The 16,355-nt window shown below is 36.4% G+C and overlaps 4 protein-coding genes across 6 annotated transcripts; 2 read left to right on the top strand and 2 right to left on the bottom strand.

The window, feature by feature from the left end:
- The first annotated feature begins 595 nt into the window (after window positions 1-595).
- On the top strand, window positions 596-2,993 carry LOC103850305 (probable protein phosphatase 2C 69). The gene is made up of 8 exons (XM_009127033.3): window positions 596-865; window positions 1,043-1,170; window positions 1,569-1,667; window positions 1,761-1,919; window positions 2,018-2,104; window positions 2,196-2,287; window positions 2,373-2,447; window positions 2,513-2,993. The coding sequence occupies exons 1-8, from the start codon at window positions 786-788 to the stop codon at window positions 2,792-2,794; spliced, it is 1,002 nt and encodes a 333-aa protein (XP_009125281.1). The 5' UTR covers window positions 596-785; the 3' UTR covers window positions 2,795-2,993.
- Window positions 2,994-3,229: 236 nt separating this feature from the next.
- LOC103850306 (AAA-ATPase At3g28600) lies at window positions 3,230-4,875 on the bottom strand. Its single transcript, XM_009127034.3, has one exon. It carries the CDS (start codon window positions 4,816-4,818, stop codon window positions 3,430-3,432), a length of 1,389 nt encoding a protein of 462 aa, XP_009125282.1. The 5' UTR covers window positions 4,819-4,875; the 3' UTR covers window positions 3,230-3,429.
- Window positions 4,876-5,446: 571 nt separating this feature from the next.
- LOC103850308 (uncharacterized protein At1g32220, chloroplastic) lies at window positions 5,447-7,576 on the top strand. Of its 3 annotated transcripts, XM_009127036.3 has the most exons (10): window positions 5,453-5,679; window positions 5,759-5,882; window positions 5,944-6,032; window positions 6,116-6,171; window positions 6,253-6,308; window positions 6,417-6,510; window positions 6,826-6,905; window positions 6,981-7,023; window positions 7,093-7,184; window positions 7,265-7,576. In XM_009127036.3, the coding sequence occupies exons 1-10, from the start codon at window positions 5,624-5,626 to the stop codon at window positions 7,442-7,444; spliced, it is 870 nt and encodes a 289-aa protein (XP_009125284.1). In that variant the 5' UTR covers window positions 5,453-5,623; the 3' UTR covers window positions 7,445-7,576. The 3 variants fall into 3 exon arrangements, with proteins under 3 accessions (XP_033140348.1, XP_009125284.1, XP_033140347.1); XM_033284456.1 differs by having other exon boundaries at window positions 6,116-6,308; XM_033284457.1 differs by lacking the exon at window positions 5,944-6,032 and having other exon boundaries at window positions 5,447-5,679; window positions 6,116-6,308.
- On the bottom strand, window positions 7,545-15,617 carry LOC103850307 (histidine kinase 5-like). The gene is made up of 8 exons (XM_009127035.3): window positions 10,798-15,617; window positions 10,373-10,429; window positions 9,780-10,308; window positions 9,312-9,442; window positions 9,013-9,244; window positions 8,146-8,930; window positions 7,890-8,054; window positions 7,545-7,800 (listed from the first exon to the last, which is right to left on the bottom strand). The coding sequence occupies exons 1-8, from the start codon at window positions 11,509-11,511 to the stop codon at window positions 7,678-7,680; spliced, it is 2,736 nt and encodes a 911-aa protein (XP_009125283.2). The 5' UTR covers window positions 11,512-15,617; the 3' UTR covers window positions 7,545-7,677.
- Window positions 15,618-16,355: the final 738 nt, after the last annotated feature.

Here is a 16,355-nt window from a genome sequence, read left to right as displayed (position 1 = left end):
CCAGTAAAAAACTAAAACTAAACAACATATTCAGTAAAAGCTAACTAGTTGGCGTGAAGATGACATTTGTAGCTGGTAATAATCAATAAACCTCTTTTTATTTATTCACAAAACCAAAGTTCAACCTATGACATATTCCACATTGTGATCTTTGTGTTTTAAAATCTGACTACTCAAATATCACTTACAGCTAAGATAAAATTGTTGATCCAAGACAGTGGTGGTTCCCACTCTTGGTTACATCTTCTAGTCAACTCTCTAGCGCTCTGCAGTAGAATCTTGGTTCAGAGAGACTTACATTTCTGTGTTGATGGAAAGAAAAGGATCAACAGACTGTTTCACGCCACTGAAGATACCTGCCATATGAAAGCACCTATTTTACGCTACTGTTTGGCAGTAGGAATAGTCTTATCCTTAATTAAGTTAATAAAGTACAGGTCCATGGGCTCATTTTTAAGGCCCATGGTCAATGTTGATGGTTAATAAAACATTAAAGTCAAACCACCGGTTAACGAGCGCCACGTGTCAGTATCTGTCAACGCGCCATTGGTTAAGCGGTTTTTGACTTGTGTGTGTTCGTTCTTCTGTGATAATATCTTTCTACTTTCTATAATTACCATGAATCGTTCGCCGGAATATGCTCTCGAAACGTCGATCAAACACGTGAATCTCTCCCCCATCATCATCTTCTTCTTCTCTCTCCTCGTGATTCTTTCATGGAAGTTTCAGGCTAGACGAGAACATCCCGAGCAGATTTACCTTTTGAATTTTTCGTGGAATAAGCTATGGGATATCTGGATTTGGCGTTGTCGTGTTCCAACCCGACGCAGACCGTTGAAACTCCGGCGAGCGGTGGAGGTCTCAGGTCAAATTCAATCTCATAACCGCCTCTTGATTATTTGATTCGAGCTGTGGTTTCACTTTTGTTTTCGATTGGAATTGGATCTACGTATCTCTCACGTGATTGATTCTGTTTTGATCATTTGAATTCTTATCGAGGATCTTCGATCGATCTTGTGTTGTTAACATGATTCGGTTTCAGCCAGAACGGAAAATTCAGCTATGGATACGCGAGCTCCGCTGGGAAGAGATCGTCTATGGAAGACTTTTTCGAGACGAGGATCGACGGTATCGATGGACAAATCGTTGGTTTATTTGGAGTTTTTGATGGTATGTATGTGTTTCCCTCTCTCAAGAAAACTAATCTCGTCATCAAACTATGACCTCGTTCTAAAATTCCATAAATTAATAGTTGCAAATTTATTTCTCCCCAAATCATAAGTTTAAATTTATTTCTCCCCAAATTGGTAGTGGGGAACTTAATTATCTATAGACCATGGTTTTAATCGATTTACTATTAACCAACTAAGTTTACAATTTAAACTTATCGAATTTTAGCACGAGGTCATAGTTTGGTGGATATCTGATGCTATACGATAGTTTTCATAGTTCACCCTATAAATCTTGATGGTTCACTTGTGCCATGAGTCATGCATGACCTTAAGATTGGTTCTGGTAGAGCTTTTAGCTTAGTTTTGGGATGAATGTATACTTGTTGTTTTTGACAGGCCATGGTGGAGCCAGAGCAGCTGAGTATGTGAAGCGTCATCTTTTCAGTAATCTAATCACTCATCCAAAGTTTATCTCTGACACTAAGCCAGCTATAAGTACACTCTCTCAAGAACCTGAACAAACTTTTTTTTATCACAATGTATTTATCCATGCTGCGGTCTAATTGGCGTTAATGTTTTTTTTTCCAGCTGATGCTTATAACCATACGGACTCTGAACTTCTCAAGTCAGAGAATAGTCACAATAGAGACGCTGGTTCGACTGCCTCTACGGCTATACTTATTGGTGATCGTTTGATTGTTGCCAATGTTGGTGATTCAAGAGCTGTTATCAGCAGAGGCGGAAATGGTAATTAATTTTATTAGTAGATCAGTTATGACTGTTTATTTTTTTTATTGTAATTATTCAGATGATTTTTTTTTCTCATGATTCTGTGTGTTGTGCAGCCATTGCTGTGTCAAGGGACCATAAACCTGACCAAAGTGATGAGCGTGAAAGGATTGAGAATGCTGGTGGGTTTGTGATGTGGGCAGGTATGTAACTTTGGTGTTGGTTCATACTTTTTTCTCAATAGATAGTCTTAAATTATGTGTGTGTTTGGTGTTGCATTCATTAATTGAATAGGAACTTGGAGGGTTGGAGGAATCCTTGCAGTTTCTCGCGCCTTTGGTGATCGTCTTCTGAAGCAATACGTTGTTGCTGATCCAGAGATCCAGGTTATTTTCACTTGAATCATAACCGTATTGCATATGATCTTCGTGTCCTCTGAATTTCCCAAACCCTTTTTGTCATTGAATACAGGAGGAAAAGATTGATGATTCTCTTGAGTTTCTGATCCTAGCAAGTGATGGGCTATGGGATGTTTTCTCTAATGAGGTCTGTGACGTTTTCTTTAACCTCTTTTCTTTTATATAGTTGTTATAATCTTCATTTTCTTGCAGGAAGCAGTTGCAATGGTTAAGGATGTTGAGGATCCAGAGGAGTCAGCGAAGAAACTTGTGGGAGAAGCAATAAAGAGAGGAAGTGCAGACAACATCACATGTGTCATCGTTCGTTTCTTGGAGACAGCTTCATCAAGCCACCCCAGCTCCTCGTCATCCAACGAAGCTAATCTAATGCCGCAAGTTGGAGAACTTAAGATCTCATCCAGTGAAAGTAAGCAAGATCAGGTCGACTCAGAGGACATCATCAGAGTGAACAAACCAGATAATGCACACTTCTGAGTTTCCGATAAGGTACATAGCGTTCCCTCACAGATCCTTGATTGTGGTTGGATTTAGGATTTCATATGTATTTAATATGAAATGTATGTTTATGATTACATCTATACATTTGGATTTAACTCTTCATTTAGGTTTGTGTTTGTAATTTGTAACTTAAATCTTGCTAATTATATTTAAATATTGGTCTTCAAAAACAGAATATTCTTAAAGCTCATACATCACATTCAAACAGGTTTAAATTCAGGTAGTAACGTACACTAACATGCTGGAGACAGTAATAGAATCTATCAGACCCACTACATAAATATTACTCCCTCTGTATCATTTTAATAGGTGTTTAAGGTTTTTGCACAAATATTAAGAAAATACAAACTTTGATGTAATTGGCTTTGGTTACATAAAATAATATTAAATAAAACTAATTCAACCAATAAGAAAAAGATGCAGTATTTCATAATTGGTCAAAATTTTCAAATAACATTAAATTTCACATAGTATTGTGAAAACATCACTTATTTTGGAACAAAATCAAAATTTTTAAACAACAATTAAACTGATAAACTGATACGGATGGAGTATAAGATAGATAAGTTGGAGGTTGTCCTGAAACAATCCAGATTTCTTCTTGTGACCAGCTAATCTTCATCTTGACCTCTCTGTTCCTTCATCTTCCTCTCCAAACTCTGAACCAAGTCTTCAAGGCACCCGTCAACATCTATTATTTGATTCTTGGCCATCAGTTTCTCCGCGACATCAGCTGAAGCGATCTTTGTATCCTTAAGCAAAGACTCAATCTCACCAAACAGAGGATGAGAATCAACATCCAAGTAGTTCTTTGCAAGAACCTTGAACGCCTCGAAGCTACAATAAGACAACTCAATATGCATATCCATTCTTCCTCTCCTGATCAAAGCCGGGTCTAGTTTCTCCATATGATTCGTCGTGAATATGATAATCCTCTCTTGACCACAAACCGACCATATACCATCTATAAAATTCAAAAGCCCCGAGAGCGTGACTCTGCTCTCGCTTTGTTCCTTCTTTTCACTATCTTTCTTGCTGCTCAAGTCATCACCATCTCTCTTTCTTTCTCCCGTTGTTAGGTCTAAAGAGCAGTCAATGTCTTCGATCACGATAATCGACTTGCTTGATGTCGCGGTGAGGAGCTTCCTCAACTCTGAGTTGCTTTTAATAGCCGTGAGTTCGAGATCATAAATGTTATAGTTCAAATGGTTTGCTATAGCTGCGATCATCGTGGTTTTACCGGTCCCTGGTGGTCCGTACAATAGGTAACCCCTCTTCCAAGCTTTCCCAATCTTCTTGTAATAGTCTTTCCCATTTCTGAAGGCCTCGAGATCGCTCAGAACTTCTTCTTTCTTCCAAGGATCCATAGCTAATGTCTGGAAACTCGCCGGGTGCTCAAAATCAATGCGTCTCCACAAGCCGCTAGTATCCCAGCCGAAACTAGGGTTGTTCGTGTACAGCTTCGTCTGCTTGGTCTTGGCCTCGATTGATATCCCTTCTTCCACCACATACTTAATGTAAGATCCGGTTACTATCTCCAACCCACGTCTATGGAAAGTGAGCTTATGTGTTCTGTCTCCATCGTGATCAGTACCAGTCGTCACAAGCTCCCACCAGACGTGTACTCCTTGGTATACATCTCTGACTTTAGCCTCGTCGCGTTTTAAAACTAGACCTTTGCTCTCTTTGACCTGACTCGCCTTGAGCTTATGGGCTTTGTCGATTGCTTTGGCGCCAAGGTAAGTGTCGATGGCGGCGAAAGCGTGGTTGAAACGGTACTCTTCGTACTCTGGGAAGCTGATGACAACGTAAGGAGAGAAGAAGTTGATGATGTGGTCGGAGAATCTTTGGACAAAAGAGACTTGTTGGAGTGTAGACAAAAAGAACTCTTTGATTGCGATCTTGAGGTGATCAGGGAACATCTGCTGAAAAGTTGCCCAGAGGAAGAACAAACTTGCCATGCTCGAACCAAATGTCCCCATCGCACCTCCCATCAACATCGTCAAGACACAAGTCTCTGTTTCTTAAATCTCTTTTCTTGGATTTGGATTGGACTTGTTTGAGTTTGGTGTGTAGATAGCTCCGTGTTACGGTCTTTTTATAGACGAAACTCGGGAAGCAATAATGCATGGCGAGTGAAGTCAGTCCACTCGAGTCAACGTGGTCGGTGGCTCTAGCAAAAAAAAAAAAAATCAAGATAAATAATTGAAGCCTTTGCTTCTTTGGTAAGGTTTTATGCTGCCATTACCAGACAAAAAATATATATATATTTTTTTGAAGAATACCCAACAAAATATTGATTTCTAAATTGTTTTATTACATAAGGTTTCATTTTACATTTTTAGAAAAACAATTTAGATTTGATGTGTTAATTTATGAATGGGAACGAATTAGCGGGACGGTATTGCAAATGTGTTAATTCAACCCTTGTCACCCATTAGTGAGGTATTCAACCCTTGTCACCTTTCACCCACAGTATGCATCTCACGTGATGTTTATCCGTTTGCGTCAAGAACGTGTGAATTTTCAAGCCGACAAAACAGTTCTACGTCGATGTAAAAAGAAAAAAAAAAAGAGGAAAATTTATCTTCGGCCCATTAGAATTAAAGCCCAAATAATTTAGTATGGATCTCGCGTAGGCGCGCGACTCTCGTAGCCTCCCGGTTAAGAGTGTCTACGTGGAGGCTTGTTAAGTGGCGACGTGTCCGCGCTCTTGGCCGTTACTCCTCCCTCCTCCGTCTCCGTCGACATCAGACTCTCTACTCTCTCTCTCTCTCTCTCTCTCTCCTACTCCGAATCCAAACAATGAGGACGATCGTTTCGCGTTTGATCCGATTCAAATCGTCTTTCGCTCAGACACGGTGAGTGGCTCTTCCCCGTAATTTAGGTTTGGTGATTGTGCTAATTCATTCTTGCTTTCGTCGTTGCAATTGAGATTAGGTTCGTTTCTGCATCATACGGTGGCGGCGGGAGGTATCTCTCTACAGACTCTAACAAAATCGATGAGCCGTTTGATGCTGAGGAAGCAGAGACTGTACATGTGCCTCCACCTCCTACTGAGAAGGTAACATAGTGTGATTATCTGTTCATGATCTTGGAACTTTACGCTTTTCGATTCTTCTCAGTTACTTGTCCTTGGTGGAAATGGCTTTGTTGGATCACATGTATGTAAAGAAGCGTTAGATCGTGGCTTATCTGTCTCTAGCCTTAGCAGGTGTTCAATCTTGTTTAGCGGATTAATGTCAGGTGTTGATTCATTGGTTTGTGATTAACCATTTTGTATGGGTTGTGATATAGATCAGGTAAGTCGTCTTTACAAGAGTCATGGGCTAGTAGAGTAACATGGCATCAAGGTACTGTTATAACTCCTCAACATGTTTTAGGAACTTGCTGGATTATTTCCTTTATCTTCATTTTCCTTTATATTTTCCCAGGAAACCTTCTGTCATCTGATTCATTGAAAGATGCTCTTGATGGAGTGACTTCTGTGGTATGTCTTTTTTCTCTGTAATCCGGAATAATGTAGCTTATTTAGCAGCGCTGTGTGTTTCCAACTGTACATTTTTTAAATAAATTTATTCGGAATGAATCATTGCAGATCTCTTGTGTTGGTGGTTTTGGTTCAAACTCGTATATGTATAAGATTAATGGGACTGCAAACATCAACGCAATTAGAGCTGCCTCAGAGAAAGGTACGAGTACTGTTATTGATTTGCATTAGAGAAGACTGTATAAATACTTTAATAATCCTTTCTAATAAACATGCAATATTTTTTAGATATCTGTCTCAGATAGACATTGAGGGATCATAGGACATTCAGAACTTTAGTTGTTCAGAAATACTTAGAGCTTATTGTAAGGATTAGTAGAGCGGGGAAACACATGTTATGGAATTAGACTGCTACAACTTTGAACACCATGACATCTTTGAAAATATATTGGCAGCTGCATATATTGGGTGAACACTAGTTTACCAGCATTCTAATTGGGTACACTTTGTTGATTAGGTGTGAAAAGATTTGTCTATATCTCTGCTGCTGATTTCGGACTAGCCAACTACTTGTTGAGCGGATACTATGAGGGAAAGGTATACAATAGCTTTTGCATAGCCCATTTTTGGTTAGTGTACATTGTCTTAAGACATATCTTTTGATCCTTACAGCGAGCCGCTGAGACCGAGCTGCTCACAAGATTTGCTTATGGAGGTAAGCTTACGTGTCATAATTACGAAACTCTCTATGACTCCTAACCATTTTTTGGTTAATGTTGTGCAGGGATAGTCTTGCGGCCTGGTTTTATATATGGAACTCGCAGCGTTGGAAGCATGAAGATCCCATTGGGAGTCTTTGGCTCACCAATGGAGATGGTAAGAGAGTTCCTTCTTTACCGCAATATCTCTCAAAAGACACAGCCTTCTTTATTCATCATGCTTGTGGCTTTTTGTAGGTTCTTCAACAAGCAAAACCGCTGAACCAGCTCCCGTTAGTCGGACCTTTGTTCACACCTCCGGTGAATGTTGAATCGGTTGCAAAAGTTGCGGTTAGAGCAGCTACGGATCCAGTCTTCCCTCCAGGGATTGTAGATGTTCATGGAATACAACGTTACAGCCAACAGAAATCGAGATAAGCCAGCTTGATTATACTCTCTTGTTGTTTATGTAGAGTTTGGCTGCTTTACTCTGATAAAATGTTTTCTTGTTTCTCTCGCCATAAACTTCCCACAAATAAATAAAGAAGACAAAGCTTTTTATTGATACTATACATCTCTAAGAGAGCAAGCTACACTTTGTATAGCTCTCCAAAACTTTTCCCTACACATTTTATACACAGCACGCACATACTACCAAACTCTGAAATCTCTCAATGCAGATACTGTTTTAGACACTCTTTTAGTTTCTGCAACGTTACAGGTTTCGAAATAAAAGAGTCCATACCATTTGCATAACATTCTTCTGAGCTCTCTGATAATGTATTTGCCGTCATCTGCAAAAAAAAATCCACAACCCATTTTACTCGTTAAAGTTAACCATTAGAGCTCTGTGTTCAACGTTATTTGAAGAATATGTTCTAACCGCGATTATAGGCAGCCGGTTTGTGGAACGCACACAGAGTTGCTTATCCTCCAGTGTCTTGATGTCTACTCCAGCTTCTACTGCAGCATCCCAGTTCCCAGATTGTTCGTACGAACGGATCAGTCTTGTAGCTTTTAAACCATCCAGTACAGGCATGCACACATCCTGTGAACCCAAGTTGATTCATAAGCCTTTTTTAGATTAAGTGAATTTGAGAAGGACAAGTCTTTTGGATCTTAGAGAATAATAGTCTTACCATGAGTACCAAATCGTAGCTAGAACCGTTAATAGCAGTTATAGCTTCAACTCCATTATTAGCAATATCAAAGGTATAGCCTAATTGTTTCATCATCGACTTTGCAACCATGATGTTTATTTTATTATCTTCCACAAGCAAAATCTTTGGCTGCTTTGATGTCTTTTTGACCTCTGTCTCAGTTTTCTTCTCTTCCCTAGGAGATGAAACTGTAAACTCTGACTCCATTTCTGAGCTAGCTTGTGAACTGCTACAAGACTCGCTTTCCTTAGAGGGACATGGACCATTCCCATTCTCATATTGATGAGGTGATTCAGGACAGTGACCAGACCGGGTTTCATGTCTTGGTCCATCCATATAACCACCGTTTTCAACCTGAACAGCCTCGCTTTGACCGTTGATGAGCTTAACAGGACTAGGGAGCATAACTTTATGAGGTAAGAAGTTATTGCCAATGACCGGTCCGCCATTAGAGTATATAGATCCTAGAAGCGGTTTAAACTGGAAGTATCCTTCGGTTGAGTCGTCTGGTTCGGGTTGATGATCCACCATATCAGAGAACTCATCTTGATCATCCGAATGGTCATTCGATGTTGCAACTTTATAGGGTAATATGAACGTGAACGTTGAACCTAAGTCGACTTGGCTCGTCACAGTAAGTTGACCTCCCATTAGCTCTACCAGCTGTTTACAAATGGCGAGACCGAGACCAGTTCCACCGTATTTTCTGGCATGATCAGCGCTTGCTTGCATGTACTTCTTGAACAAACAAGGAAGAGCATTTTCTGCACAATAAAACATGGACCGTATCAATAACTAGCTTAGCTGGAGTTTTGTATTTTGATGTTATGGAGCTTTCTGGCTTACCCGGGATTCCAATTCCAGTGTCATAAACATCGCAGCGAATCCAAACCGAAGTCTCAGTCTCAGTCAAACCGTTTTGTTCTTCAGCGTCTGCGTTTAACTCCAAACCACTTGCAAAGGATGGTTCTGGTATCACTTTGAGTTTGATGCCAACCTTTCCTTGATGTGTAAACTTGATAGCATTGCTGATCAAGTTGGTGAGAATCTGCCGGATCCTTAGAACATCTCCAACTACCTAAAAACATGAAAAAAAAGAAGTTAGATTACAACGACTTTACCACATTATCTCTTTGTGTACTAACCAAGATAGGGACTTCATCTGCAATGTTCCCTTCTAATGTCAGTTCTTTCTTCAGAGATGCAGCAGCTGTCTGAAGCACATGCTTCACTACTTCTCTTGGCCTAAACTTGGTAGCTTCTAACTTCATCACACCTAAAAACAACACACAAAAACACCATACGTCATCAAGAATTTTTTTAATTATTATTAACATGGGTATCCCAAGCCTATGGAAGGACTCCAACTAATCTTTTAATGGTAGGTACTCTAATGGTAGGTGCAGTCTACTGATAGACACTATCGATAAATTTTCAAATGAGGTCCAAATCATGAACTTATATCCGCATGGCCACACAAATTTAGTATCCTGGGATATTTCGAACCCAAGTCTTCTCAAAGTCCGCTTACCAATAGACCAGTCCAATGTGGTTATGTCATCAAGAATCTTGAAAAATGACCACACAACAAGACCAAAACTTGAAAACATTACCTGATTCAACCTTGGAGAGATCAAGAATATCATTAATCAACTGAAGCACCAAATCACCAGAAGAGATCATGACATTCAACAACTGTCTCTGCTCTTTATCCAGCTTTGTAGTAGAAAGTATCTCAGCCATCCCCACTACTCCTGACAATGGTGATCTTATCTCATGAGACATCGTCGCCAGCATCTGCTTAGCTCTCATTGTCTCCTCAGTAATGTGAATGGTCTTGGTCAGTTCTGATTCCATTGCCTTTCTCACCGCGTTGTCTTCTCTAAGTTTAGCCATTTTTTCTCTCTTCCTCACCTGATCAGTTACTTCCATTCCCATGTAGTTTATACCGATTTTCTCGCGAGCTTTGTTGTAAACAGGCTCAACGTATATCAAAAAAGTCTTTGAACCAAACAAGTCTGTCTCGAATGTGATCTCTCTCTTTGAAGCTTTTCCTTTTTCAAGAACTTCTCTCTTGAAATCTTCGGATTCTTTAACTCCACCTCCATGGAATATCTCAACGTCTGTTTTCCCCAATATGTCCTGAGTATTAACATGATCAGTAAACGAGAAGACAAACAAGAACATAACTTACTTTGTCTCTTACATGTTCTCGTAGTGTAGGAAACTTATTGTAGATGAACAAGTAGCGTAGATCTTTATCCTGAAAAAAAAAAAAAGCAGAGAATCAGAGAAACATTAATTAATTATTGATTTATTTTATGTATAATTACACTTATATAAAATATTTTAGTTTTCATATTTAATTATCAAAATTAGATATACAAAAAAAAAACAATTAGACAAAATTGTGAATTTGAACTAACATTATTGCCTATTTAGACTAATTTATATCGACTAAAACTAATTTTAGACGATTTATAACAGTTTAAACTGATTTGAATAATATAAATCAGTTATTTTTTTTAAATGGTTTCGATTAAGACTGAGTTGCTTCTTATACCGATTTTTAGAACCTTGATCTACGATCAACAAATCTGTGAATAAACGCGAATCAAACATTTTACTTACCTGATGACCCATAACAATAGGAGCATTCTGAAGAATAAAATGCAAGAACCCTTCAGCTCTTTTAAGATTCTGAGTCAACTCTTCAACCGGTGCCGAGTGACTCTCCATAGTCTTCAAACTCTCGTTAAGCTTCTCAATCAACCTCCTCTCTCTCTCGGTACTCGCCTCAAGCATCTTCTCCAAGCTCAACGCCTTCTGTTTCCAGTACGCAACAGTATCAAACTCCTCATCGATCTCAATCCTCTTCCTACCGACCAACTTATCCCTCTTCTTCTCCTTAAACCTGCGGAACAGATCGCTGCTCTCGTCCAAAACCGGAACATTCTCAGGCTCCTCGGTCTCGAAGTTGTGCTCCTCTATGATCTTAAGCTCCTTGGCCTCGGCTTCTTCTCTTTGCTTAGTCAAAATCTTGAGCTCTTCTCGCAATAGTCTAACCGCGTGGTCCTGCATATACTCCCATTGCTTCACGAGGTTGGTGAGCTGAGAGGAGCCTTGGTCTGTTGTGTTCAGGAGGTCAGGTAAACGTTTTAGATCCGCCATGGTGCGTTTCTCGGCGAATTCGACTTCTTTTAAGGTGTCGGAATCTCCTGCGGGTTTCTCGACGTTGAACTGGTTGTCTGGTTCGGTTCCTCCGACGTCTTCAGGCCACATGGAAGATAAGACTTCGACGTCCATCTCTTCGGTCTGATGATCAGTCTCCATCTCGCAGACCATTTAATGAGCGTTTCTCTTCATATAGCAACAAAAAAAAACTATATTCACTACAATTCAGACACAGAGGAGATTACAAGTCAGAACAATGTATCTCTGTCTGAAAAAGGACTAAAGTATGTGGACCAATAGGGATTGAAGTAATTAGCGGGAAACTTTTAAATTACAGTTAAATAAAAAAAGGTGAGCTTTGGGAAAGATGAAAGTTTTTTGAGAGTCACCAAGAAAAAATCTGGATCAGTTTTTTTTTTTTCAGATTGAAGATCATAGATTCACTAATAAGATCATAGATTTAATATTATTACATGAAAATATTAGCTAATTGAAAAGAAAAAAAAAACTGAGAATCAAATTTAAAGAAAGGATGAAACGTTATTAATTGGATCATCATGTGTGTATTAACAGAATCATGAAATGGATGGAGTCAAAGGTGGAAACAGAATGATATGAAGAAAAAGAAAAAACAATTTTGATTGAAATGAATTGGATCAGAAGTTTTACCTTATGCTGGAGAATGAAGAGAGGAAGAGGAAGATGAATGAGTAGATCTGAAGAGAGTCGGCGTCGTCTTTGAGTAGAGTAAATAAAACTTCAGATTGGCATTGGGAAGAGAGAGAGGTGCATGTGAATTATGAAAGATAGGAGCAAAAAAAACAAATGCTATTTTACGGAGATGATAGAGAGAAGAAAGAAAAAAAACTCCAAGGAGCATGTGCTTCTTGCTCAAGAGACAGAGAGGTCAATGTATATTATATTCGCTCTCTACTATTCTAATGGCGAAACTCTTTCTCTTTCTCTTCTCTCTCTTTCTCGCTCGTTACTCTGTGCACGTTGGTTTACTTTCTCAGGACCGAATCAGAGTACAGAGAATTCGACACGTTTCGATCCCGTCTCACAATTTCCACATCTCTCTGTTTTTTACGAGGCTGCGCGTTGACGTCACGCTCCGGTGAAATCAAGGACCCTACCTTTTTAAATGTTTCGAGAAAAGTAACAAGAACTTGCGCGGCAATAACTAACGATCATTAACCGGTTTGGATTCATAATTTGGCCGATTCTTTGATAAACCGAACCAATGGACTAACCGGTTTTTATATAAATGAGACTAGTCTCTACGATTGTAGATTGGTTTTTCAACTAGACGGCCAAGAGACAACTAATCAGTTCAGTTATAAGGTCTTCTACACAAAGCAACTCGATTTGTTTTTTTTTTTGGTTCATTCACCATGCAACCATATGGTAGTAAATTAGTAATAATGATGGAACTATCAACTAACACGAATTAGGTTACATTTACATTTACATGTGCATGGCAATGATGTACTCTTTATAACTATATATAAGTAGAGTATAACAAAGTGTCAGTTTAAACCTGCTGAAATCTGGTAAAATTTGTTCTCTTGTGACCTTGTTTTTTTCACTGTTTTGCCTGGGTAACAAGCGTTGTATAATGGCTGCTATCTAGCTACGTATAACAATTATCTCAATATGATATTTACATTTAGCAAAAAAAAAAAGGGGTATGTGTACTGTGTGACGCTTTCAGAAATATATCGGATGATTATAATAACTCTCACTTTAGAATAACAATAACGAGGTCCGTGATATGGTTTGATGAAGACTCCAAACTTTTGTACTGTTGGACGTGAAATTCAAAGGTTAATGATCATTTCTTTTTTTTTTTCCGTAGCTATCAATACACAGAAAATGAATGAATGATTTACTTCTTTTTTACCTCTTCTCTGAAATAATTAAATTTATAATGCATGTGGTTCTATATAGTCTACATGGAATGTCGATGTTTGACGAACGTACACAAATATTTGAATTATTGGTTCAGGGCATTCATGTTTTATGCATATCAAAGGTAGCACATGTACCACAATGCAACGAACATACTACAATATTTTTGTATTAATCTGAAACTATATTCTTCAGTTCAGTTTCAGTTGGGAAGTATGATCAATAATTTGAATTTTGTGAAAGGAGAAACCATAAAGACGGACGACACTATGTATTAAAAATGAATAAAACCCCATTTTTCACCAATTAAATGGAGCGGACAACAACTGTAATGGCACAGAATTAGTTGTCGAAAACCAATCCCATTTTCTATAATACAAAAAACATCAGCTACTGTACTTAAGAAAAAATAATAGCAATCAGAATTATTTGTTTAAAGGGCCTTTTAGATTTTTAAATAAGAAAGACAACAGCTAAGCCATTTTATGTTATGAACTTATGTAGTCCCACGATCTGAGCGGCGCCCGGAGGCTCTTGTCCCGTCCCCGTAGTTGCTAATAGGTTGCTAGTTGCTAGTTGCTAGTTGCTACTTGCTACTTGCTATATAAATACTTCCTCCGTTTCAAAATAGATGATGTTTTGGAGAGTTTTAGATGTTTCAAAATACTTGATGTTTTGATATTTTATATTAGTTTTAGCTTTATTGAAAACTGTGTGACCAATGATGTTTTATAGTTTTCTTCATAATTGGTTGAATTTGTTTTAGTTTATATTTTAAATGCTATTTTTTTAGGTAAAAGTGTATTTCTTAATTCTTGTGCATTGAACCAAAACATCAACTATTTTGAAACAGAGGGAGTATGTGACTAGCCCACCCATGTATCATGTCATCCTCATAGTTGCTACGTGGAACTGTAGGCGACCAACACGTGGAGTTGATCTTTACAAACATGTTTCTTCTGTTTTTTTTTTTTTTGTTTTTTTTTTGCTCTCGCGCCAAAAATGGACGGTGTTGAGGATTAGGGATAATGTTATTCTTACGAGTTCGAAGAAGGACGAGAATGTGGAGATATTAGATGGATGGGGACACGAATCCTTAAATTGCGGATTTTTTAATTAGTTTAATTTAACTCTCGATTAGAGCAGGACCAATCCTTTTCATCTTTCTTCTTAATGAGTACTTTTTTTGTGAAATGTATATTTTATGTGTGTGGAAAGCTGGATTTTAATATAATGGAGGAATCGCCCTATACATACTTATGTGTCTAATTTTACAGAATATTATAGCTTGTTAGACTTAATCCATCTAAGTTTAACATGTTTGCATGTTTTAAGAAGTCTTAGTTTATAACTAAAATAGAAAATAAGGTATATATTTTGAGTGTGATCAAATACTTGTTTTGTTTTTTTTTTTTTTTTTTTTTTTGATCAAATACTTGTTGGTTGTCAATTGTTGGGGGCATTCATAACTTCTTGTTGTGAACGACTGCATTGGTTTCAGTCAATAATATTTATTATATAGTTGAGTTTGCTATAATATTCAAGTGAATATGTCATTTTAGGGCAACATACAAAATATGTTTTAATTTCCCAAAACAAATTAAGATGGATGATAAGAAAACTAGGCAGCATACAATGACAAACTTAAATCAAGGTGTATGTTAGGTTTCTATCATTAACAATACCATAAATTTGGAATTTCCATAGCTTCATGTTTACACTAGGATTAGTATTATTGCTCTAAATCCAAATATATGACTATCATTTCATACTTTTTGGTTCCATTATTAAAGAAGATTAAAATAAAATTCGATAATTTATCACGTGTAGGGTCTCTGTCAGAGTTCTTTACATTTTTTTCTGACAACGAACTTTTGGTGTCTTAAATCATAGTTTCAATAATAAATCAACCAGGAGGATAGATCTAAAGTAAATCTGTTATATAGTGTTTTGTATCAAAAGTATAAACTCTTCTGTATACCTGAAAAATTATCCTAAATCTGATAGTCCGGCCACAATCTAGAGAGGAATCAGTTTATGTTTGCTTGTGTCATTAATTCGATATTTCTATTTGTAACTGATATATATATATATATATATGGTTTAGTGAGAAAATATCATTAAAACATACAAAAGGAAAAAAAAAAACTATTGCAATTTCATTAAGTAAGAATCCTTTTATGTAAGTACATCTTATATATTAAAACAGAAGTCACAATCTTGATTCATGTGTGATTTTTTTAAAAATGGACCTAATAGACCTATTCATAGAAATTCATATTACATTTTAGTTCAGAATTTTAAAATATTTTAATCATAATATCTTTTGATATCTTTTCATTTTAAATATAAATATATTTATTTTAAAATTCTAACAAATCTGTTTAAAAAGATTTTTACAAGATCTTCATTTTTCGAAATTATATTTAAATATCTTGCTAATTTCGAAATTAGTTTAAAATATTATTATACATTAATAAATTCAGTTATATAAAATTAAAAATAAAAAAAATCTATAATATTTTATTTATTATATAATCATAATCAATCATATTAAAATAAAATTATTATATTGAGCTAAATATAATAAAATTGTATTAAATTTATATATTTATTTATTTTATTTTTGTAATTATAAAATATTTATGTTCAAAATAAAATTTAATATGTTGGTAAGATGGGTTTACATTATCAAACTATATAATACATGTATAAAAATAAAAATGTATTTCTTTAAAGTTAATAATATAAAATCTTTGTAACTACTTTAATCATAATATATTTTCATTTTAAAATAAGATATATTTATATATTATATTTTAAAATTTTAATAAATCTGTGTAAAAATATTTAAACAATAACTTAATGAATTTTTAAAATATTTTAATCATAATATCTTTTGATATCTTTTCATTTTAAATATAAATATATTTATTTTAAAATTCTAACAAATCTGTTTAAAAAGATTTTTACGAGATCTTCATTTTTATAAAATTTAATGAAAATGAAAATAAATAAATTATATCCTATTTTATCTACTTTATAGTCATGTTCATGTTAAAATATAATTATTATACTAAAATAAATATGATAAAATTATATTC

Source organism: Brassica rapa, chromosome A02 (assembly GCF_000309985.2).
Source record: "Brassica rapa cultivar Chiifu-401-42 chromosome A02, CAAS_Brap_v3.01, whole genome shotgun sequence".
NCBI lineage: Eukaryota > Viridiplantae > Streptophyta > Magnoliopsida > Brassicales > Brassicaceae > Brassica > Brassica rapa.
This window is presented reverse-complemented; position numbering and strand designations above follow the sequence as displayed.

Coding starts and splice junctions, on each gene's coding strand:
- LOC103850306 (XM_009127034.3), bottom strand. CDS start 4,818: ATGTTGATGGGAGGTGCGATGGGGACATTTGGTTCGAGCATGGCAAGT.
- LOC103850308 (XM_033284456.1), top strand. CDS start 5,624: ATGAGGACGATCGTTTCGCGTTTGATCCGATTCAAATCGTCTTTCGCT. Junction 5,883..5,943: donor CTCCACCTCCTACTGAGAAG/GTAACATAGTGT, acceptor GATTCTTCTCAG/TTACTTGTCCTTGGTGGAAA. Junction 7,185..7,264: donor TTGGCTCACCAATGGAGATG/GTAAGAGAGTTC, acceptor GGCTTTTTGTAG/GTTCTTCAACAAGCAAAACC.
- LOC103850305 (XM_009127033.3), top strand. CDS start 786: ATGGGATATCTGGATTTGGCGTTGTCGTGTTCCAACCCGACGCAGACC. Junction 866..1,042: donor GCGAGCGGTGGAGGTCTCAG/GTCAAATTCAAT, acceptor ATTCGGTTTCAG/CCAGAACGGAAAATTCAGCT. Junction 1,171..1,568: donor TTTATTTGGAGTTTTTGATG/GTATGTATGTGT, acceptor TGTTTTTGACAG/GCCATGGTGGAGCCAGAGCA.
- LOC103850307 (XM_009127035.3), bottom strand. CDS start 11,511: ATGGTCTGCGAGATGGAGACTGATCATCAGACCGAAGAGATGGACGTC. Junction 10,430..10,797: donor CTATTGTTATGGGTCATCAG/GTAAGTAAAATG, acceptor TTTTTTTTTCAG/GATAAAGATCTACGCTACTT. Junction 9,443..9,779: donor TCTCTCCAAGGTTGAATCAG/GTAATGTTTTCA, acceptor TGTTGTTTTTAG/GTGTGATGAAGTTAGAAGCT.